General features: G+C 35.7%; 1 protein-coding gene across 5 annotated transcripts in view; it reads right to left on the reverse strand.

Annotated features, from left to right (window-relative positions):
• Nucleotides 1–26,115, reverse strand: part of LOC129906898 (uncharacterized) — a 255,944-nt gene that overhangs the window by 71,629 nt on the left and 158,200 nt on the right. For 4 of the 5 annotated variants that reach the window (XM_055982893.1, XM_055982891.1, XM_055982894.1 and 1 more), the window contains exon 3: nucleotides 8,511–10,136. The exons of the other annotated variant lie outside the window; for it this stretch is intronic. In XM_055982893.1, the coding sequence (XP_055838868.1) occupies nucleotides 9,751–10,136 (386 nt within the window). In that variant the 3' untranslated portion in view covers nucleotides 8,511–9,750. Of the gene's footprint in view, nucleotides 1–8,510; nucleotides 10,137–26,115 lie in introns of those variants that run through there. 5 annotated transcript variants of the gene reach the window in all.

The raw sequence follows: 26,115 nt of genomic DNA on the forward strand, positions 1-26,115 counted from the left end.
GACATCATCCCAGGTGGCTTTATAACTGACCCGTAATCTTTCCAACCGGAACAGGAAGTCGTCTACCGACATATTGCGGTTGTCGAACTTCAGTCCCCATTTGTCGTAGTTCGGGGATCGGTATCCAAATCCCGAAAGTCGCGGAGCTGATCTGGAATTGAAGACGGGGTCACTGAGGGAGAGATCGTCGAGGCGACGGAGGAAGTCGTCTGCGTTGCTTTGTCCAGGTCGATGCGGGGATGGGCCTCTCGGAGGTGAAGGATGTCGGGTTGAGGTTGGTCCTGGAAGCTGAACAGATGGTCGCCGTAAGGGTTCAGGATTCAACTGGTAACGATTGCGGGAAGGAGAGTGATCGGTTGCTCTTATCGGTCTTGCTTGTGGGTCAGCCTGGGCTGGATAGCTTCCACGTAGGCCATCTTCTCGATGATGAGCAGATCTGCCTACCTCAGGTGTCGGTGCTGCCGCAAGGGTTTCGCGAAGGATGGTTATAACCTCCTCCCGCAATGTCACACGCGTTCTCTCCAGTTCACCATTGAGAAACCGAAAATCCTGAGCTCGCTGCGCTCCCACCATAGCTGTTACAACATCCTCGATGTAATCCGACATCAACTCGCAGTTGCCATTACCCAAAGATTGCCGAATCTGAGGTGAAGGTTGGGGTAGATTCAGATCGGACTTCCTCTTTGCTCCCTGCGTCTCATTTTGAGCCTGTAGTGAGGCAGCTCCTTCCTCCTCTATCGGACGGTCACCATTTGGGGTCTCCGGTTCATCTCTGAGGTCAGCCCATGAGTCTGAGCGAAGGTGTGATCTTAAAACCCTACCTCGAAGACTGGTGTTGGCCTTCTTTTGGCCACGTCGACGGCTAGACATTTTGAAGAACGGTATACGCAGAAAGATTTAAGAATTCAATTCAAATTCAGTATACGTTTACAAGTCAATTTTGACGTGATTTGAAACACAAAAAAAATTCAATTAACTTAAAATTAACGAGAACTCCAATGAATCTTTCAATTTAAAGAGAACTTAGGTTTTCAATTTTACGGTGATTTGAAACACAAAATACTTCAATTAGGTTAAAATTAATCGATACTCCAATAAATTTTTCTTTCAATTTAAGGAGAAATATGGTTTTTTTTTTTTTTTTTTTTTTCAATTTTACGGTGATTTGAAACACAAAATTAATCGATGGCAAGGAATAAAAAAAATAAAATAAAAATAAGTAAATTGTGAATTCTCACCCAAAAAAAATAATAAAATTCAAAAATATTAAAATAATGAATTTAGAAATATTGAAGGCTTAAAATATTTTTAAAAATTCAATGATTCGAACAGTTTTAAAAAAAAATATTTATAGATCGATTTAATAAACATAAAAGTCAAAGCAGAGGAGCTGGTTGTATAGTTGGGGAATGAACAAGGTGGTTGTCCCCTACTGAAGTACCAGTAGACCACTGTGAACACAAGGTAGGGCTCCGGCCCTGGACTCGCTTAATGAGATGAAACTGGCAGTGCACAGTGGCACCTATACCGACTGTCAGTCCAGCTTCAGAGCTCACAAAAATATAAAAAAAATCAAATAACTAATTTTAGTTATGGTCGAACAACTAAAGACGAGTTCACCTCATCTAAGGCTTCGACCAGAAAAGAAAAAAAAATTTGAAATTTTGAAAAAAAATTATTAGAATACGCAACGTAAACCGAGACAACTACTCTCATTTAACGGACGTTAGTAATTTCAAAATAATGTATTTCATATTTTCATATTTTCATATTTCATATATTTATTTGTATAGATTTATACAATAAGATACAATATCTTTTAAATTAGTATAAACTTAATTAATTTTACAAGATGTGTTGCATTTGTTTATGTAAAGTTTTAAAATATGTATGTATGCGAACAGTTTTCAGAAAAGAAAAAAGAGTTATTGTTAAACGATAAAGAAAAAATTAAAAAAAAAAACAATAATAATAATAAAGAATAAAAATAAAGAATCAAATCATCACTACCTCAAAGTTTGCAAATATTCTTTCAGTTTTAATTCGAAGAGTTTAGAACAGTATATCATTCTTATAGATCGCGGCAGGCAGTTCCACATACGAATCGCAGTTATGAAAAATTGGCGTTCCGATATTAAGAACGTGTAACGAAGAGGTACAAGATTTAAAGATCTAGACGAACGCGAGTGACATATCTTATCATAAAGGTACGGTGGTTGACGCGTTTGCATAATATTATTCAGTAATAAAAGAGATCTGAATTTGAAAAGACTTTCAAGAGTAATGCCATAGATAGATCTTGAAAATTCAGAAAAGTGATCGTATCTTCTTAGTCCAAAAATATATCTAGCTATGCTGTTGTACGCAACATTAAGTTTGCGCTTGTGCTCATAATCACAGTTATGAAAAATTTCACAACCATAGAGCAGTATAGGTACGAGCAATGTTTTGGCTAAGATAATGCGTGTTTTAAGCGGTGTTATCTTGTGGTTTGTCCATAATAGACGAAGACCTCCATAAATACGACCTATTGTCAGTCTAATGTGGTAATTCCAAGAAAGTGTTTTTGTAAACATTAAACCTAAGTTTCTGGCCGATTCGACAAACTCAATTTGTTTATTATTTAACACTATCTCAGGAAAATAAGACGTGTCGATGGCTTTTCTTGAAATTACCAAACATTTTGATTTTACTGGATTGAGGCAAAGTCCGTTTTTCTCCGACCAAGAATGAATATTGGCAAGGTCTTCATTCACTTCAACAGCAGCGTTTTCAACCAGTCCTAAAGGAAAACATTTTCGTAATTGGACATCGTCAGCATACATATCAAGTTGACAGTTTTGCGTACATAGGGGTAAATCGTTAATATACATAGAGAAAAATAGTGGTCCCAATATGGAACCCTGTGGAACCCCTCTCTTGACCATGAGAAATTCTGAAACGGAACCGTTTGCAATAACTGCCTGGGATCGTAAGCTCAGATAAGAATGAACAAGCTTCGCTGCACAGTTAGTAAAATTAAACTGGTTTATTAGTTTACTAAGCAGTATTTTATGATTGACAGTGTCAAATGCCTTAGAAAAATCAAGGAGAACTAAAAAGGTGACATTGTCGCGATCAATGGCTTGTCTAATATTTTCTACAACGTTAATAAGAGTTGTGGTACAGCTGTGCTTAGGACGAAACCCAGATTGGTTACCACAAAGCAAATTGTTTTCAGTTAGATATGCCCTTATCTGAGTATTCATTATCCTCTCTAGAACCTTAGAAAGAAATGGTAAGATCGCAATCGGTCGAAACTCACCGTCATTTTTTGGAATGGGAATAATTTTCGCTTGTCTCCAAGCTGAAGGAAAAACATTCGACATTAAGATTGTATTATAAAGGTGTGTTAAGTATCTTAGAATGTAAGGCAATATAGCTTTAACAAAGACGGGGTGAATTTCATCTATTCCAATAGAGTTTGATTTAACATTGATGCAACTCTGTAAAACGTCAGCATCAGTTACTTGCGAGAAATTAAAACAGGGAAATGAAAAAGATGCATTCTCAAATGAAGCAGACGATGTTTCACCAATTACTTCCGAATTAGGAAGCGACAGAAATTTTTTATTCAGTTCATTGCAGTCGACATCATCATATATCTTATTTTTTTGCTTGCCTATGCCAATTTCACGAAGATTTTTCCACAGATTTCGTCCAGTTTGTGCGGGATCTAATTTTGGTGCGAAATAACGTCTTTTTGCTTCTCGTATCTCAATTGTTACTTTGTTTCTTAGGCATTTAAACGCAGTATACAACGAATTTAGTCTAAAACGCTTCAAACGTTTATAGGCCTGGTCGCGTTCAGATATTAGATTTTGTATGTGGGTGTTAAACCACGAAGATTGTTTTGTTGCAACCGTTTTCGTAATCAGAGGAACATGTGTTTCGAATAAGTCCCTTATGTTCTCTTGAATAAAAAGAACTTGATCGTCAACAAAGGGCATTTCATAAACTCGAAACCATTCAATTCTTTTTAAATCATCTTCTAATTGGCTCACATTTAGTCGTTTGAAATCGCGAAAACTAATAGTTTTACTCGAAATCAATGGTTCACATTGCAATGTCATATGAATTAGGTCATGACGCGAAAAGGCAGGCACGGATATTTGATTAAATTTGAGAACTTTATATATATGACTGACGAAAAATACATCAAGAAGGGTGCTACTGTGTGAAGTAAAATGAGTGGGTGATGAAGTGTTAACAGGAAAGAGATTTAGGGTCCTCATATTGTTGACAAGAGATGAATCATTTAATATGTTGCAATTAAAATCACCAACAACAACAACAAAAGGTGATATAAAAGATAATTCATCAATTACTGCTAAGACAGGTGTAATATCGGTGTTGTTGTTGGGTCTGTATACTGAGCCAAGCAAGATTTTATTTTTGTTACACAATACCTCTACAAACACATAATTTATCTTACTTCCAGGTTCCGCTTTTCTTACAATTTTGCAATTTATCTCACCGCGCACAAAAATAGCTACACCCCCACCGCATCTTCCAATCCTATCACAACGAAAAGGCTTATGAAATCCATTTAAGGAACAAACAGCATCACCAACATTGTTTGAAAGCCAAGTCTCTGAGACACACACAACGTCAACCCTCGAACCTTCAAATAAGAATCTAAATTCATCAATTTTTGGTAAAATACTTTGCGCATTTATATGAACAATATGTAAACCGGATTCTTGATAGCATAAAATATTAATCATTGCACGTTCTATATAATTTTGGAGCGAATCGTCCATGTAACTTGCTACACTATTTATATCAACCATATTCAAAAACAAATATGCAAAATAAAATCAACCTGCGATCCAAAAGAATGAAAAACTCATTTGAGGAAAAAAACAATAAACAAATAGGCAAAAGGTGTGATGATAAGAGGTATTTATGGCAAAAAAATATTACTAAAAAATAAATCAATATTAAAAATTCAAGAAACATATTTAAAAATAAAAGAAATAATAAATTTAAAAAATTGTAAAAGATAAAAGAATCAGAATTCATAGCATTAAAAAAAATTAAGGTGAGATTTTTCATCAGTTGACAGGTTTCCATCAGTTTAAAGCGTTGTTGTTGGTAACGTTGTGGTGATAAACGGCAAGGTCATCAGTAGTTTTAATTAGTTTCGCATTTTCTTCTTTAGTATGCTTAACGTAAACAAGACCACGAAAGGTAAACGCAGATTGAATTTTTTTCTCTCGTTTGAATTTGAGTGCGTACTGAAGGAGAGTACGATTACGCGCCGTTAAGCATTCGTGGATGTAAACAGGAGAAATTTTGTTGTTGACACCATCACAATCGAATAGTCCAAGATCACGGAGACAAAGCTGCACTTTATTTGTTTTTCTGTAGTTGCCGATCGACCTCAGAAGAAGACTTTTGTCACTTGGCGTGGGTAATTTAATCATTATCGGTGGTGCAAGTGAATTGTTTTTTGCTCTAAGTCGAAATATGCTTTTAACGGTCGGAGGTTTAATTTTTAAGCACTCGCAGAGTTTGTGGAAAATGATTTCTAAGTTTTCATTCGGTAATTGCGGAATTCCATGCAAAAGTGCATCGCTTATCGTCTCTTTGAGTTCTTGTTTTTCTTCGTTTGACTCAACGTGGACTTTGAGATCATAAATAGCCTCTTCTTGTTTTTGTAAGTTTTGTTTCAGTTTCTCGTTCTCGTCTTTAAGTGCATCAATTTCGTTTTGTTTTGATTCCAAGACTGATAAACGGTTGTTTACAGCTTGAAGAGACGTCCTAAGAGTCCCTACTTCAAAGTAAATTTTTTCGGTTATTCTCTTTTCGGAGTCGGTAATTTGCATCATGATTTTTTCAAGTTTTTCGGAGATTGAGCAACCATCAGAAGAATTTTTTTCGTTTGAACCAGCCATCGTTGACGTTTCGAGCTGCGAGTTTTGTGAAACAGTAAATTGTGTCAGTGTATCAAAATTTGAATGTGTGAGACGTGAAAGTGTTGATATTTTTTGCGGTTGTTTAGAAGGTGAAGGAGATTGGGAGAATTGTTCTCTAGAACGTTTATTCGACATTAAATGGATTTTTCATGTATGTATGAATGTTTGTGTTTAAGTTCGTGTGCGTAGGTTGGGGAAAACTTTATTCAGCTGTTTATTTATGGGAGAGAAATGCACTGATTTGAATTTAGGTTAGTTTTTCTTGACAGTAATCAAATTTTTGGTAATTAAATATTTTTATTTTGGATAGTTTTTATTATTTAAAAAATTCGCATTTACAATCACTGAGCATTAAAATAAACGATAGTACAGTTTGTAACCTTGATTAAGAATTTAAAACCACTTTAAACCAGCTCGAAAAGCACCACACTGTCACACACGTCTGCTCAGTTACACATCGAATAGACAATGTACGATGCTGAAAAGTGAATTTTAATTTTGAAAATTTTACAATGCGCAACTGACGTAAACCGAGTCAACCTCATTTACCGGACGATTGTAGTATCACAATTATTGTACAAGATGTTATTTAATCTAAACGAATCCAGGAAGGAAACTCCGCCCCTGTGTTCTGGATCCACTCCCCTAAGATGAAAAAAAAATTATATAACTACTTATGTACATTCGGGCCCCACGTTGGGCGCCACCTGTAACGAAATAGGCTCTCGCCCCTCTGCACTCCTAGTAGACCACCCTTACAACCTCATATGTACAGGTACATGAGGCTGGTCCGGGCAGCAAGAGGCAGAGGGGTGTCCAGTACTCCGGCCCCCGTTCGGCATGCTGGCAACCGGCCGTTGCTCGTCGGATGGGGGTGAGTTCTTGGAGCCGAAGTATTGGACTGTTGTTACGAACTATCCTCATGCCGATATATGCTGAAATAAAAATGAGGTGGGAACCCGATGCTAAAAGTTTTAGGGGGAGCGGTGACTCCAGTAGGGCCGAGGGTCCAGATGTTGTTGGCCCTCGGAGGATTTTCCCACCCATGTATCCTTTAGATACCACCATGGCTACCACGACCTCCAGTATTGTGTGGTAGCCCCTAATCCCGAACCAACTTGTCCCTAAAATCCCCTAATCATCCAGCTTACCTCTGCTTCTGACCCAACTTTTAATTAAACACCATATTGAGCTTCTCAAAAAGGATAAAAATTTCAACGGTTAACTGTTTAACCATAAAAACTCCGGTTTTCAACTAATTGAATACATTTATTAAATGGCTTAAAAACTAACAAATTTTATAAAGTAAGTATTAATTATTTTTTTTTTTTTTTTAATTTATAACAACTTGGTTTCAAGATAAGGTATGTATTATTTAAATTTATTAATGTTTTTTTTTTATTTTAGTGTAAAGCTAGTATTTATTTATTTTTTTTTTTTTTATACATTATATTTTTCTTTTATAAAATTTCCTTTTTTTTCAGTGTTTGAGTATATTTATATTTATATTATTCAATTTATAAAAATAATTAAAAAAAAAAAAAATTTTTTATTAGTCTTGGTATTTTTTTTTTGTGAGTATATATTTATATATATATAATGTAATTTCTATTTTTTTTTTTGGTTTTTAGTGTAATTATAAAAGGTAAGTATAAAAAAAATTTATTTATTGTAAGGTAAGTATTTTCAATTTTTTTTTTTTTTTTCAGTGTAGGTAAGTATTTAATTTTATTTATTTATTTTTTTTTTCAGTGTAGGTAAGTATTTAGGTAAGTTGGTAAGTATTTGTGTTTAATATCTATAAGATTATATATTAATATTATCTATATATTTTATTTTATTAATTTTCTTTTTTTTTTCTTTTAGGTAAACTTTTCTGTTTCTTTATATAAATATTCAATTTTTAATAGTGGAACAAAAAAACAAGAAATTTTTTAAATAATTAAGTGAATTCAAAATTTACTTACTCGCTTTTATGATATTTTTATGAATTTCCGCAGCAGTGCACCGCTCTGGACTTGGAGCTGTAGATAGTGGACAAAATTTAATAATTATTTAAGGAAATTTTCTTTCTTTTGTTCATTCACTTCGATTAATCTTTTTTTTCTTTTTTCTTTAATTTTTTTTTTTTTTTCTTCTTTTTTTTTCTTTTTATTTTAAACACCTTTATACCTTTTTGCAAATTTTTTTTTTTCACTTAATTCTATTTACAATTATAACTTAAAACTAAACACACAAACACAAAAAAATAAACGAGGGGATGTTAGGGAAACTTGCTTTTTTTTTTTTTTTTGTTAAATGGAGTAGGACGGGGACACTATTATTAAAGGGGGAAGTGCTGTCTGCTGCTGGATCGCTACTGCTGCTGCTGCGGCTGCTGCTACTGCTGGTGCTGCTGGTGTTCTTCTTTATAGGGAATCCGGAATTCACTTTTCAGTGTTTTATGTGGACTAGATTGTTATTGTTATTGTTTTTTTTTTTATTATTATTATTCTTTTAATTTCATTAACTTTTTTTTTTCAGGGGAGGTATCAGGCAAGTATTAATTGGTAATTGGATTTTTTTTTGTTTTAGATTTGTTTCCCAATTTTTTATTTACTTGTTTCCTTTTTTTTTGTAATGTTTTTTTTTTTTTCTTTTTTTGGTTCTTTTTCTTGTTTTTTCTTTTATAGGTTCAATTAATTTTTCCACTTGTCCCACTGTGTGTATTGACAGGTAAGTAAAATATTTTATCTTTATTTTTGTAGTTTAGGCACTTAGTTTTTATTTATTTTATTTAATAAAATAGGTTTTATTTTCGTAGGTAGTTATTTTTTATTATCTAACTTTTATCTAAGTTTTTATTAACTACTTTTTTTTTTCTTTTAAGTTCGCGAACCGCCCCGGTTGAATGATAAATATGAACTGTCCAAACAAAAGCCCATCACCACTCAGCTCGCACTTGCATACTTTTTTTCTTTTCTGCCTTTGCCTAAGTAGAACCGTTGCACACGATCAGCCATTATAGTGGACCGCTATCTTTCGGCAACAAGTTCTACTTAGCTTGCCCTTGAAATCACACCATACACATAGCAGTTAAAATTTCTGCAAGCGCAAGCTGTGTGGCAATGGATTTGGTTTTCCTCCCTACCAAGCACATCGTTGCTATGCTTAGCATACATGGTAGGCAGCGGTACTTCGTAGAGAAAGAAAAACTATGCAATGCTGTGTATTTGTTGTTGTTTATTTTTGGGCATAATTTTGTGTCGAATTAAATTCACACTGCGGGTCGGTCGATTATGTATTTTTATTATTTTATATTATATTATTGTTTATATTTGTATTATAATTGTTGCTACTGTTATTATGGTTGTTTCTATTATTATTGGTGTTTGTATCATTATTGTTGCATGTATTATAATTGTTGTATGTATTATAAGGTAAGTATTATTTTATCGTCGATTTTTATTAAAGGTAAGTATATTATTATATTTTATTTATTTTTATTTTATAGGTACAATTATATTATTTTTAGGTAAGTATGTTTTATTATATTATTTTTTGTTTTATTATAAGGTAAGTATCAGGTTATTTTATTTTATAGGTTATATTATATTATTTATAGGTAAGTATGTTTTATTATATTATTATTATTTTATTATAAGGTAAGTATTAGGTTATTTTATTTTATAGGTATTATTATATTATTTTTAGGTAAGTATTGTTATGTTGTTATTGTATTATTAGGAGGTAAGTATTATGTTAGGGTGGTTATTATTATAAGTTTTATATTATATTTTTTTTTTATTTATTAGCGTGTTATGTGCCGTTCCCCACAACAGTTTGAAGTATCACAGATTGGAGTATCACAGTTGAAAGCACTTTGAAAGAAATCAGAAAACAGTTGTGTTATAACCCGTGGGTCGTGACTTGTAATGTCATTGAGTTTGAGAACAGACGGATATGAACATGATTTTCTTTTGGAATTAATAAAGTTCCAAAAACACTTAGGATTCATTTTCAGATCTCTTTGCACCTTCTGAATGTAATTCAGATACTTCAAACTTGATTTTCTATTAAAATTATCTCTTGATTCACAGTAAAGTTTAAAGTTTATTTCAGTTGGAGATAGTTTATAAGTAGACCATAATTTGTTTCTGCGATTTTTAAGACTTTTGATTTCACTGTCGTACCAATCTGGAACAAAAGATTTTGATTTTATTATCGTTAAAGGAACTGAATTAAGAAAGCAATCAAATAAAATATTGTTAAATTCAAATACCATTAAGTTAACATTAAGACAATTATTTAAACGAGACCAGTCAATTTGTGACAACAATGAATTAAGTTTTATAAAATCAGTCTTTTTAAAATTGAAGGAGTAATAATTATAATTGTCAGATATTTCATTATTTAAACATTGAAAGTTATTATGAAGTGAACAGATTAATGATGGGTGATGGTCATCTTCAGGAACCAAAGGCTCAGTTGACTTTTTTAGCGTAATATCTTCTTCAATTAGTAAAAACGAGATCAAGCATTTTTCCATTTGAATTTAGAACATCGTTCAATTGAAAAAGTTCAAGTGAAGTAATATCGTCAATTAGTTTGGCGTCATCAGATCGAAGATTTCCAGTTGGTAGCATAAAGTTTGTGTCTTGAGAGCGTAACCAAGCGATATTTGGAAGGTTAAAATCTCCAAGACATAAGATTTCATCGTGATAATCCAATAACTCATATATAAAATTGAGAAATTCAAAAGATTTAGAATAAACCTCTCGTGAGCTACCAGGAAAAATGTATAATGCTATAACATAAAGGTTTTTGTCTTTAAATGATACTTTTACGCAGAGAAATTCTTTGTCAAGTGCAACAGGAACATTGATGGGTGAAGTTATTAAGGAAGATTTTACAGCTATAAGAATCCCACCTCCAACAGTATCGATGTTTGGATCAGAGTATCTGTCTCGTCTATATACGTTAAATGTTTCATCAAAAATTTCGGAGTCATTGATGCCGCTATGTAGCCAAGTTTCTGCGAGGCAAATAATATCATACGAGCAAACAGAAGATGAATAGTAGACCTTGTTCGTCTTAGTCCTGAGGCCTCTTACATTTTGATAAAATATGTCAATCAATAGCGACGAATTGTTTGTCTTGTCGATGTTTTCTGAAAAGGGTTACGGTTACGAAGAGTATTTCTTTTATTAATAAATTCATGAACTATGATGTCTTCGGGCCAGTAATTCTTATTAACCAGGTGATTAAACATTTCCGGTGTAACGTATACATAGCTTAAATGAAGCATAATCCATACTTTTAGTAGGCAATTGTTCAAGTTTAAGTTTCGCATTGTTGAAACGTGAAGTAATAAATCTCGATATGTCGTCACAGCTTGTGTTGGGATCAAAATTGGATAAGAAGGTACATTTAAATCGTTCGGCTGCTTTGAGTTGTACTTCATTGTAGGAATCTTTATTTATGTTATTACCAGGAGCATTGATTGGCAGTGAATTTGTTGAAATTGAAAATGCTGGTGTTGGTGTTGGCAATGTTATTGTTGAAGTAAAAGAAGGTAGAGGTGCAGATGATTCAGACACACAAGAAATTGGAGATTGAATTGAAGAAGTAGATGTGGTAGATGACATAGATATCGTAGGTAACGTAGAGATTAGAGTTGGTAGTGAAGTTGATACGGAGGGTAAAGATTTAGGTGATGGTGGTGTAGACGACGATAGTGTAATAGATGTGGAAGATGTGTAGGAATAAGTACTTGAGGGTATTATAGATGACGAAGATGACGATGAAGTTGTTGATGTTGATGATGTTGGTGTTGTTGATGTTGAAATAGCTGAAGATTTTGATGGTGGATTAATAGCAGAAGTTGATGTTTAAATGGGCGATTCTGAAGGTAATGTTGGTTTCTTTGTCTGTTTATGTAAAGGTGTGAGAGCACCATTTGCTCTTTTTAAAAAATTTCTAGTAACGCGAACAGGAGCAGGGGATACATTTATCTTCGGAGATGATAATGACATAGTTTTCCTAATGTTGTCATTTTTGGATTTGGGTGGAATATCCTTAGTTGTAGATGGATGATAAAGCGATAGGTGCTCTTTAATAAAAGCAACCGCGTCAATAAGTTTATCAATTTTTATTTCCAAGGAATTAATATCTGCTCTCAAAATTTCCATATTGAAAGTTTATGTTTTTGGATTGTAAAAATATTTTCTTGAAATTTTTTTAAAAATGTTTCTGTACAGGTATTTTTGATCTGGGCTGTACGTTTACAAGTTGGTTGTGTTATTCGTTGATGTGGTGAAGTTGAAATAACAAAAGTTAAATTGGTTTGTGTATTTGGTAAAGGTGAAATTCGTTATGTGATGAATCGTCGGTAGAGTAGTGCAGCTTTCCACAGATGATCGTATTAACGTAGTTGTAAACAAAAAAGAAACAAGTAGGTGTCGTTTGTATAGACTCTGTATTGAAGAACGGCAGAACATACACTAAAATTGTACTCACCGGGAAGGGAGACAAGAAATATGTTGAAAAAAAATATCCGTTGAAAGAGAATTATAAACTTTTTATGATGATGATTATTTTAATAAATTTTAAATAAACAACTAAAACACTTATTATCTAAGAAAAACTTGTTAACAATCAGATGTCTAGAAGTTTGATTAATAAGATAGCACAGATTTATTTAAAATCGAAAATTTTTTACATTAAAATAAATAAAAGAAAGCAGAGCAAAACAATAACACAACCAGGCACTTAAAGGGCAGTGTTGCCAGTAATAATAAGTAATAATAAACACGAGTGCAAGAACACGAACAGTTATTTGGCTCTTCGACTCCAGAAACCTACGTTTTAATTAAAGAATTGAACTCATCATATATATAGTACTGCAGATTACCGAACTGAACTCAATATATAAAGTACGGCAGAATACCGAACTGAACTCATCATATATATAGTACGGCAGAATAACCGAACTGAACTCATAATATACAGTAGGTGGCCACATGATTATGACCGATGAAAATTTTCACAAATTTTTTACGCTAAAAACTAATTTTGTTTTATTTTTTCTGTACAGTAATTATTATTACGGCTTTCTACTATAACGCTAGAGTGTCACGTACTTCCTAAGTAAGAAAATTAAAGAATAAACAGGCTTGGTAATTTTCCAGGGATGAATTCCACAAATAATGCTCTTTGGGGGTTTTTAGCGAAATGCTGCAGAAAACCTCATACCAACTTGTGGAAAAGCTTAGAGGTGAGCGGCTGAATCATTACAAGCACGGAACAACAGCTCATTCAGGTTAAACAAAAAATTAGTATTGGCATAATGTACGGTTGTATAAAACATTATGCCAATACACACGAAATATTGAAAAAATGGTGATCTTCTCTATCGTCATCAATTTTTTTGACTTTGTTTCTTTAAACAAGAAATTAGTATTGGCATAATGTACGGTTGTATAAAACATTATGCCAATACTAATTTTTTGTTTAAAGAAACAAAGTCAAAAAAATTGATGACGATAGAGGAGACCACCAGTTTTTCAATATTTCGTGTGTTTTCCTTTTGTTGCAAAACTGCATGTATTCTTTCGGTAACTCTATTCTAACCTGAATGAGCTGTTGTTCCGTGCTTTTAATGATTCAGCCGCTCACCTCTAAGCTTTTCCACAAGTTGGTATGAGGTTTTCTGCAGCATTTCGCTAAAAACCCCCAAAGAGCATTATTTGTGGAATTCATCCCTGGAAAATTACCAAGTCTGTTTATTCTTTAATTTTTCTTACTTAGGAAGTACGTGACACTCTAGCGTTATAGTAGAAAGCCGTAATAATAATTACTGTACAGAAAAAATAAAACAAAATTAGTTTTTAGCGTAAAAAATTTGTGAAAATTTTCATCGGTCATAATCATGTGGCCACCTACTGTATATAGTACGGCAGATTACCGAACTCATCAACAATGATATTGTAAATCAAGTTCATACTTTTCCTTATTTATTTTTCCTTTCCCTAATCATTAGGTAATTCAAATGCCAAATAAATACATTATTAAATTAAGACCCAAACCATACGATAGAATAAATAGTGATAACACTTTATCAGATAACAACACTGATTTGGAGAAGGTAGTTTTAAACTTTGGTCCAAGTGAAACAGAAAGTAGTGAAATAGATATTACGAGTGATAATCTTTCAGAATCATTTAATCTATCGATTAATAACAATTTGCAAACAGCAAACATTCCTGAACTAATAACTCACATTAATATGGCTAACCCAATAACAGAATTATTCAATTCATTAAGAATTCCGGATGCTATCAAGGACCTTCCGCGATTTGATGGTAATCCCAGGCTCCTCTACGAATTTTTGACTAATGTCGAAGAAATTCTATTGCTAGTAACATCAATTCCTGATGCTAACTATGGAAAACTACTGCTCAGAGCTATCCGAAATAAAATAGATGGACCAGCTAATGAAGTCCTTAATATGTACGGGACACCATTAGAATGGTCACAAATAAAAGCAAACCTTATCTTGCATTACGCAGATAAGCGTAATGAAACATCATTGATTAAAGATTTACACAACCTTCGTCAAGGTTCTAAAACAACTGAACAATTTTATAGTGAGGTCGTAGAAATTCTCTCTGCAATGAAGAATCATATTCAAATCCATGACAAAGATGCTAATATTATAAAAGCAAAAGGTGATCTATATATTGAAATGTGTCTTAACATTTTTCTAACAGGATTAAGAGAACCTTTAGGGTCAACAATTAGATCAATGAAACCCGAATCATTAGCTCAAGCATTTTCCTTCTGTATTAAGGAACAAAACACATCTAATATCCGATATGAAAACAAACCTTTACCAAAACCTACGATAGGTTCTAACCCTCAAATAAAAAGTCTACCCTTCAGACAACCTCATTATGGTTCAATGCAAACAATTCAAAATATAAAACCTAACCAGTTAAATACAAGACATTTACCTTCCCCACAACAATATAGACCCCAACAATAAATAAACTACCAGAGACCGCCACAGTATGGGGCCTACCAACAAGTTGGTTATCAGAAACAACAATCATATAAACCCCAGCAACAACCTTATTTCCAAGGTCAAAATATCCGAACAAAAGTACCTGTTGCTAAACCAGAACCAATGGATACACTTTCCGCTCAATCTTTAGTAAAAAAATCACCCTCTGGACAGAGTAATACATTTAGGTAGACAAAATGCTGAAATTCATAACATTGATGAGCTGGAGTTGGAGATACCCGAAACACATAATAATGTAGAAGAGATTGATAACCAAATTAACTATATCCCACAGGAACTCATAGATCACAGTCCCTGTCAGAACTACTATCCACAACTGGACACCTACTACGACATTCCAAATGAATATTTTTTAAATAACTATTCTGAGTATGAAGACGAAACAAATTTTCATCTTCCAGCCTCAACAATCCCATTTACTTAGACATTAACAAGCATGGACAATTTCTTTCATATATAAATATTTCCTCTCCTTTTGGTAAAACTTTGAAATTTCTAATAGATACGGGAGCTTCCTCCTCATTTATAAATCCAGAATACGTACACCCTGATGATGTAGAAACAATTCAAAACACAATAATAGCGACAGCTCTGGGGAAGAAAACTATAAGCAAACAAGTGAGACTCCCTATTTTTTTTGAATTTCAGCAACCTGGTAATCAAAAGTTTCTCATATATAAATTTCATGGTTACTTCGACGGACTCCTAGGACTCGATGCCCTTAATATTCTTAAAGCTAGTATCGATTTACCTAATAAAACATTAATTACAGCAAACACACATATCCCTCTACTATTTAAACCCAATTTTATGTCACAAGACTTTAAAATTCCCGCATACTCAAGTGTAATCGTAAAACTTCCTGTAGATAGTCAAACAGGTGACATCCTTGTCCCTAAGACTAGAGTTGAACACAACATTGACATTATTGAAGGCATTTATTCAGCAGAAAATTGGCACTCCGAAATCGAAGTTCAAAATAATACATCAACAGACCAGATCCTTTTCTTACAACACCCACTGAAAGTACATTCTCTCTCAAGTTTTGAAACTAGAGAATTAAATAACTTGGAAATTCAAATCCAAGACCATAACACTCAAAATTTGTGCAACATTTCTTCTGAAATTCGATCAGAACATTTAAATCCTGAAGAAAGAAAAGCTATTTCGAAGCTTTGTCGAAATTATTCCGATATCTTCTATAAAGAAGGAGAAAGTTTAACATTTTCAAACGTAATAAAACATCGAATTAAGACCAAAGATGAAATACCAATATACACTAAGACCTACAGATACCCGTATGTTCATAAAGCAGAAGTTCAAAGTCAAATTTCAGATATGTTGAGTCAAGGTATAATTAGACCAAGTTTCTCTCCATGGAGTTCCCCAGTTTGGGTTGTTCCAAAAAAGTTAGACTCCTCAGGTAAACAAAAATGGAGGATAGTCATCGATTATCGCCGTCTTAACGACAAAACGATAGATGATAAATATCCCTTACCTAATATTAATGAAATTTTAGACAAGTTAGTGGCTTCCACCAAATCGAAATGAATACCCAAGACATTCAAAAAACGGCTTTTACGGTCGAAAGCGGACACTATGAGTTCGTAAGAATGCCTTTTGGGCTGAAAAACGCCCCATCAACATTCCAACGTGTAATGGACAATGTTCTCAGGGAGTTTATAGGAAAAAATTGTCTCGTTTATTTAGACGACATTGTCGTTTATTCAACATCCCTTCAAGAGCACATAGAAAGCTTACAAAAAATATTCGACAAATTAAGGAAAGCAAACCTTAAAATCCAATTAATAACAAGAGATGGCGTGAAACCAAATCCTGACAAAATAAGAGCGATACAAATATTCCCAATACCCAGAACAACAAAGGAAATTAAATCCTTTCTTGGACTAATGGGCTACTATCGGAAATTTATTCGCGATTTCGCGAAATTGACTAAACCATTAACTAAATGTCTTAAAAAGGGTGCAGAGATAATTCTCAATGACGACTATAAAAAAACTTTCGAACTATGTAAAGATATTTTATCAAATGACCCCCTCTTGCAGTACCCCCATTTTTCTAAGCCTTTCGTGCTTACTACAGACGCAAGCAATGTTGCGTTGGGCGCCGTCCTATCTCAGGGACCTATAGGAAGCGATAAGCCCATTTGCTTTGCAAGCAGAACGTCAGAACTCAATTATTCGACAATAGAGAAAGAATTACTCGCTATTGTCTGGGCAACAAATTATTTCCGCCCGTACCTTTTCGGTAATAAATTTAAGATTGTTACAGACCACAAACCACTCCAGTGGCTCATGAGTTTAAAAGATCCACACTCCAAACTCGTACGTTGGAGATTAAGATTAGAAGAATATGACTACGAAGTCATTTATAAAAAAGGAATCCTAAATTCCAATGCCGATGCTCTCAGTCGCATTAAGTTACCTGACAAAATAGAATTAAATCTCAATGATACTACAGCTGCCACCATTCATTCAGCTGAAGAAAATCTTAACGATGGTATCCCCATATCAGAAAAAGCTCTTAACGAATTTAGTTTGCAAATAATATTTCAGAAATCATCAGATAACCAATCCCAAAATATATTGAAAATTTTATTTAGAAATAAACAAAGACGAATTTTTAGACGAGAATCATTTTCTGAAGATGATATCATTTCATTTTTCAAAGAATACCTCCCTGCAAATAAACTCGTTGCAGTAATGGCAGATGACGAAACATTTAAATTGATACAACAGGTCTATTCAAAATTTTTTGCCAGAAGCAAAACTTTCCGGTTATTAAGATGTAAAAAATTTTTGCTTGACATCATTGAAAGTGATGAACAAGACCGAATTATAGGCGATTACCATACAAAATCCAACCATAGAGGTATTACTGAAACATACCAACATCTACAACGAGATTACTATTTTCCTGATATAAAGGATAAAATAAGGAAGACAATTAATAATTGTACGACATGCCAAACACAAAAATATGAAAGACGACCTCCCATAGTTACCTTTGGAACAACAGAAATACCCTTAAAACCACTTGACATAGTACATACAGACGTATATTCCATCAATAACAAAAGTGTTCTTACTCTCATTGACAAATTTTCTAAATTTGGGGCAGCTTATACCTTGCCAAGCCGCATAATACAGTCAAATAAGGAGAAAAAAGGGGTAAATCTCGGAATGAATGTTAGTAGAAATTTTTTTTGCTCAATATCTTCCTTTTGCCATTCTATAACATATCTCAAAAGTCTAGAAAAATCTCATGTCCGCTTGTCGCGATTTCAAGGTCAAATCGCGAAATGGAGATTTTCAAAATTAGCAAAAATAGAGGCTATGGTATTATATACACATATGATACATGATTTCAAGGTATTTTTTAATGTTGATTTCAAAAAGTCTAAAATCAAGACAATCTTACGTCTCTGGAAAAAGTTATACCTGTTTTTCATCTGTCAACTCATATTATTATAACAGTTGCAAACTTACTGCCGAAAAACCCTTAAAAGTTATGGTAGATGAACCAAATTTTGCATGAAAATTTTAGAATCCATCATTATTAAAAATCAAAACAATCCATTACAAAAAATATATATACCTACGAAATAATGGTATTTTTTTATGGAGGGGCAAATTTTAGGATATGCACTAAAGAAGATTCTTGTTCATCTTAGGAATAAGTGCTAATAGGCTAATTTTTTCATTTTAATCTTTGTTTGGATATTCTTTAACTACCCTTAAAAATCTAAAAAAATCTCATGTCCGCAAGTCCTAATTTTCTTGGTTTGAAGATAAGGTGCAGATTTTAAAAAATTGAAAAACTACACTTCAGATATTTGTGTCAGATCAACATGAATAGGTGCATTACTTTTCAGCCCCCCCAGGTTTTCACCTTGTCGTGGTGGGGGGACTTACGTTTGGCACTCCAGCAACCCAGCTGTAGGACCAAACAAACTAAGAAAACCAAAAACAGAGATGTTATCTAAAATAATGAACAATTATGGATAAAGTTGAAGAAGTAGATAAAAATCGAGTGGGGATATTCACTCAAGTGTCGGCAGAGGTCACGGCTGCCGGCGAGGGCTTGGTTTTGAATAAAACAAAGTCGCCAGTGACAACAAACAAAAATATAAAACAATCAGGAACTAATGGCGCTCCATCCTGTAGCAGGCCTACTGCCGGTGGGGTTGATGAGATATTCTCTGCGTATCTCATGAACCTCACCAACACTGAGGACGAAACTGTGGGAACTGGGGAGAGATAGATGTCTTCGGATGAAGAGAATCGTATTCTCAATGACGACGACTTTCAATCCCTACCCAGTTCAGACAGCTCGGACGCAGATGTCACAGTGGCAGAAAACCCTGCGATAGGTATGGACATTGACAACCCACTAGACAAAACTTTGGCCAAAACCCTGTCCTTGACAGGAGCCAAAGTTACGTCGACTCCGGACGAAAGGAATAGTGAACCTACCAAAGTCTGTAAGGATGGCTCAGACCCCACAAAGGTGCTGAGAAACACCGGACCCGAACAGCGATGCCCAAAAGGGCCTATATCGACTCATAAAGGAAAGGTGCATCCAAGCAAGCAGAATAAGGTAGGGGAGCCAACTCCAGATCTCAAAAAGATCGATAATGCGAGGAGAGTCGTACGAAGATATGGCAGTGGTGACCAGAAGAAATTGTGTCTGCGAGACTGGAAACGATTGAGTTGGGCCCGCAAACTTCTTGCGAAGTTCGAAGCTATATACGAAGCCCCAAGCGACACAAAAGAAAAGAAAAATGATCAACATCGCGCCTCCACCTCAAAAGCAGCTGCAGCCAGCAACCCAAGGGTGATACCGGAAAACGGTCCCAAACACTCTAGGGTCCAAGATGCTGGTGAAAGTAATCGCCAAAAGAGAGGTAGGCAAAACGACACGTCGTCCCCGAAATAAACTGACCCCAAGAAATATAAGTCAGCAAACAGTGCTCAAACACCCATGAACATTCAGGCGGCAGTTATCAATGCAGGGAGCCCAGAAGGGAAACTAACCAATGAACAGTGGTCACAAGTGGAGGTTAAGCTTCTTGAATTCGTCAACGAAGAGATACTTGCCTCCATAGGTTTCGTTCCAACCTTCGGGCCACTATCGACAGTAAAAGGCTTCAAGGTTCTTGCCTGTTGCGGTGAACCTACCCTGAACTGGCTCAGAGATAAAGTGGGCTGCATGAAGGGGTTTTTGGACGGAGTTACGCTTAGCGTTGCTCTTAAAGATGACCTCCCCACCAGACCCAAAGTCCGTATTAACGTATCGGGCCCCAATATCGACGAGACCACCCTTGAAAGGTACCTAAGAGCACAAAACCCAAGCCTCCCCAGTGCAGACTGGAAGGTCATGCAAATGGAGGCACCTACAAAATCAGGTCGGGAAGCAATCATCATGCTCAACCATGAAACCATGGCTATGCTACCATCTTTAGACTTCCTTTTGAGATTTGGCATAAATGCGGTAAAGGTGAGACCGGTAACGGCATCCAACTTGCAAAATAACAACAACAATAACTAAAAACAAAAATATGAAAGTGTTGCAACTCAATCAGCAAGTTGGCATCTGCCACCCTAACCTCATTTATGTCAAAAAATAATATAGACATCGCCCTGGTGCAAGAGCCGTGGATCAACAGCGGTAACATCTGCGGACTTAAATCCAAAGATTTCATTATTTATTGCAAAAAAGGGCCTACTGAAGGTAACTATCGTACATGTATAGTAGCGAAAAAAATTTTAAATCTTTTTCTTCTATCCCCCCATTGTAGCGCTGATATGACGACGGTCAAATGTGAAAGAGACGGGGCCCAGCCCCTGATCATAACACCCGTCTACATGCTAGGTGATTCACCGGGGCCTCCACCATCAGCAGCGTTCACCGAGTTGGTAGCAGAAGTTGGTAAGAAAGGTTGGGATCTTCTGGCAGGCTGTGATGCAAATGCCCACCATCTGCAATGGGGCAGTACAGATACAAACACAAGAGGTGAGTCACTTTTTGAATTTATTATTAAAAACAATATGGTGATACACAACAGAGGTAATGAACCCACCTTCATTACAAAAATCAGAAAAGAAGTACTAGACGTGACACTTTCCACGAACTCTAACTCTTTTGAGATAAGTAACTGGAATGTGTCAAGTAATGTTACATTCTCAGACCATAGAATGTTAACATTCCAAATAAGGCATGATGCTGTAAGCCCCAAACCCCTTAGAAATCCTAGGAAAACTAACTGGGAAGCCTATAATAACAAAATTAAGGCCTCATCGTTGGGCCAATATGTTAGTCAACCTCTGTTAGACAGCTCAGCTATAGAAAAACTTGTAATTGAATTTACATCAGATATAATTAAAGCGTACGAAAGCTCTTGCCCCTCCCTTGCCCAAAGCTAAAAGAAAGCTCAACCCCGTATGGTGGTCAAACGAGCTTTCCATTTTGAGGCTACATTCTAGGAGGCTTTACAATAGAGCTAAAAACAGTAACAATCCAGCTGATTGGGATCTCTTCAAAATCAGCAAAAACGCATATAAAAACCGAACTACCTATGCCAAAAGAGCAGCCTGGCGGCAATTCTGCACCGACATCGAGTCCACAAACGATGCAGCTAGGCTTAGAAAAGTTATGTCAAAGGTCCATTCCCCTCCGGGCTTCCTAAAATGCCCAGATGAAACCTGGACAGAATCTAGCTCTGAAACTATCGAATTACTTATGCGCACTCATTTCCCAGGCTGTGACAAGGTCACAACTCTTGATGAAAATGGTCATATTGGGACCATTTTCATCAAGTACAATGTAGGTACCCAAATAGTAGACAATAGAAAAGTGGCATGGGCCATTGATTCTTTCTCAGCTTTCAAGTCTCCAGGGCCTGATGGAATAATTCCAATCATGTTACAAAGCTCTAAAGACTTGTTAGTCCCAATCCTTACGGACATTTTTAGAGGTTGTTTAAACACAACTTATGTTCCCTCTAGTTGGAGAGAAGTTAAAGTAATCTTCATTCCCAAAGCCTTCCCACACGGAACCCAAAGACTTCAGGCCGATTAGCCTATCTTCCTTTCTTTTAAAGACCTTAGAAAGACTAATTGAAACGCACATTCGGTTTAAAATCGACGACAATGTTCTCTCACAGGCCCAACATGCATATATGAAGGGCAAATCTGTTGAGACGGCATTACATGAAGTTGTGGGTACGATTGAACATTCAATCCACCTCAAAGAATTCACTCTGGGAGCATTCCTGGACATTGAAGGGGCCTTCAACAATGTTGAAAATGCAGCCATACGGCAAGCCCTAGACACCAGCGGTGTCGATTCAAATCTGTCAAACTGGATTGATTCGATGCTTCAAACTAGACTTTTAAATGCAGAAATGGGTAGCAGCAAGCTGAAGGTAAGAACTTGTAGGGGAACTCCACAAGGAGGAGTCCTATCACCCCTACTCTGGCTCTTAGTTGTTAACCAGATCTTAACCAAGCTTAGCCAAAACGGTGTTAAAGTTGTGGCTTATGCCGACGACATTATCATCATGGCCTCGGGCAAATTTGTTCCGACCCTGCGAGATCTTCTTCAAACAGCCCTTAACAAGCTCAACAACTGGGCCTCAGGCTGCGGTCTCAATGTAAACCCACTTAAAACAGAACTAGTATTATTTACTAGGAAAAGAAATATCCCAAATATTAACCCTCCCACAATCACCATTACTGGTAAAGCCAAATATCTTGGGTTGATAATCGATAGAAAACTTAATTGGAAAGAAAATATAAAGGAACGTGAAAAGAAAGCTTCTATTGCCTTTTACACCTGTAGTAGAATTTTTGGTAAAAAATGGGGGCCCAATCCCAAAACGATTCATTGGATGTATACAGTCATTATAAGGCCAATTCTGACGTATGCATGCCTGGTCTGGTGGCCAGCTCTAGATAAAACAGTCAACCTTAAAATTATGACCAAAATTCTGAGACTCGCGTGTATAGGTACCACTAGTGCCATGAGAACTACACCCACATCAGCCCTAGAAACATTCCTTTCACTTGCCCCGATCGACCTGTTTACAAAAGAATCGGCGGACATAAGTGCCCTTCGTTTGAAGGAGGGCAAGAACTGGAAAGGGGGTCTCTTGGGTCATAAAACAATAATGAACTATGTTGCAAGTAACATTCAAACTGACTATAATCTTCCATTCAATGATTTCAACCCAGTAGCGCTGACAGACTTCCCTACAAGGGAACTCTGGGAGTCAAACAGGGTCATTATTGCAGATCATGTCTCGGTTTTCACTGACGGGTCTAAAACAGACCTAGGCGTAGGGTCAGGCATCTTTTCAGATAACCCTCCCATAAACAAATCACTGAAACTCCCTGACTTCTGTAGTGGTTTTCAAGCGGAAGTTTTTGCAGTTTGCGAAGCAGCAAACATACTCTCCGCACTCAATTTAATGAACAAAAATATTGATATCTTTATAGACAGCCAGGCAGCAATTAAAGCCATTTCCTCTATTGTCACGAAGTCCAAACTAGTTGACCAGTGTCGTAAGGCACTAAGGTCCCTAAACATAACGAACATAACGTCCCAGGACATCGTGATATACAGGGGAATGAAAGGGCAGATGAATTGGCCAAAACAGGATCAACACTTGATCCGTGCCAAACCGCTTCATGGGTGCTTATGCCAATGGAACACGATAAAAGCAGAATAAAGCAAAGCTTCTTGAACTCTGCAAACGATAGATGGTCAGCTCTTGAAACCTGTCGTGTTTCAAGAAATCTGTGGCCGACCATTTCTAAGAACAAAACTGAAACCATACTTAAGCTAAGCAGGCCTCAGTTGCCCCTATTGATTGGTATCCTTACAGGTCACAACTCAATAGGAACCCACATGAGTAGAATGGGTATTGTCTCATCAGACTTATGTAGAGGGTGTCAAGACGAAGAGGCGGAGGAGGGCTCATACCACTTCCTTTGTGAATAACCCAGATTAGCAAAAAGTAGGAAAACAACTCTCGGAGATTACTTCTTCGATGAGTTAGATGACGTCTCGTCCTTGCCACTGAAAAACATAATGAAATTTATCCAAATTTCAGGATGGTTCAGGGACGCCCACAACACTTATTCCAACCCGTAATTCCCTAAACCCTTCCCTTACCCATCCTCACTCCTGCCCACCCTAACCCTGGGGATCACAATGGATCCATCGAGATCCGAGTGGGATAACTCGACTTGTCGGATTATCACCCCGTTCAACCTAACCTATTACTTTTCAGGGATGGTCAGGTTGACTTGTTTGTGAGTTTTGTTGGAATAAGTGTTAAAAAATACCTTTAAATCATGTCGCTTATGTTGGTATACATTTAAAAATTTAAACTTTTCTTATTAATTTTTTAAAATATGCACCTTATCTTCAAACCAAGAAAATTAGGACTTGCGGACATGAGTTTTTTTTTAGATTTTTGAGGGTAGTTAAAGAATATCCAAACAAAGATTAAAATGAAAAAATTAGCCTATTAGCACTTATTCCTAAGATGAACAAGAATCTTCTTTAGTGCATATCCTAAAATTTGCCCCTCCATAAAAAAACCATTATTTCGTAGGTATATATATTTTTTGTAATGGATTGTTTTGATTTTTAATAATGATAGATTCTAAAATTTTCATGCAAAATTTGGTTCATCTACCATAACTTTTAAGGGTTTTTCGGCAGTAAGTTTGCAACTGTTATAATAATATGAGTTGACAGATGAAAAACAGGTATAACTTTTTCCAGAGACGTAAGATTGTCTTGATTTTAGACTTTTTGAAATCAACATTAAAAAATACCTTGAAATCATGTATCATATGTGTATATAATACCATAGCCTATTTTTGCTAATTTTGAAAATCTCCATTTCGCGATTTGACCTTGAAATCGCGACAAGCGGACATGAGATTTTTCTAGTCTTTTGAGATATGTTATAGAATGGCAAAAGGAAGATATTGAGCAAAAAAAATTTCTACTAACATTCATTCCGAGGTTAAACCCTTATTTGACTGGATTAAAAACAAATTCAACATTTTATAAGCCTTCACGGTATACCAAGAAAAATTATATGTAACCAAGGATCAGAATTTACATCAAACATTTTCCAAGATTTTTGCAAACAATTTAATATCGAAGTTCATGTCGGTAGTGTGTTTAAGGGCGTTCTAGACCAGTGGCTCGGTGGCTCACAGGTGAGAACAGGTGTGTACAGGTGAGAACAGGTGTGTACAGGTGAGAACAGGTGTGTACAGGTAAGACAGGTGAGAACAGGAAAGACAGGTACGCACAGGTAAGACAGGTACGTACAGGTAAGACATGTATGTACAGGTAAGACAGGTACGTACAGGTGTGTCAGGTACAGGTGCGTTAGGTACAGGTGCGTTAGGTACAGGTGTATCCAACACAGGTGTGTCAGGTACAGGTGAGCGAAGGTTGGACAGGTGCGTTAGGTACAGGTGTATCAAACACAGGTGTGTCAGGTACAGGTGAGCGAAGGTTGGACAGGTGACCTCACCTAGGTGGGTGGGTGTAGGGGGTGGTGGCTGATGACTAAAGTGGGTGCCTTTGATGGGTGGTGGCTGTTTAAGGTGATCTCAAGAGGGTGGATTTAGGGAGGGGGGTGGCTCAGTATCTTTGGTACTCTGTAGCTCGTGTTTCTCGAGTGGTATTCATGTTCAAACATGAATGTAAATAAAAGACTCTTGGTGTTTGTTTATATGAATATATTTTTTATTGATAATATAATTTATTTTCATACAATCCTGGTGACCACTTGGTTAAGCGGGTTATATTCAATAATGCGATCATGTAGCATAAGGCAGTAAGCTGAAGTGTTTGAAGGAATTTTGTTTGATGTTCTCATCTCCAAGCGTATATCGATAGGTCCTGATTTCAATGATTCATTTTGGTGTCTGCAATCTATAACGCAAATCGGAGCATTCAATTTATATTGCTCCCTAGATAGAAGAGGCTCAGCCATATTTTTATTGTAGTAAGTTTTTTGAAAATCGCTGTACATTT

Source organism: Episyrphus balteatus, chromosome 1, assembly GCF_945859705.1.
Source record: "Episyrphus balteatus chromosome 1, idEpiBalt1.1, whole genome shotgun sequence".
Taxonomy (NCBI): domain Eukaryota; kingdom Metazoa; phylum Arthropoda; class Insecta; order Diptera; family Syrphidae; genus Episyrphus; species Episyrphus balteatus.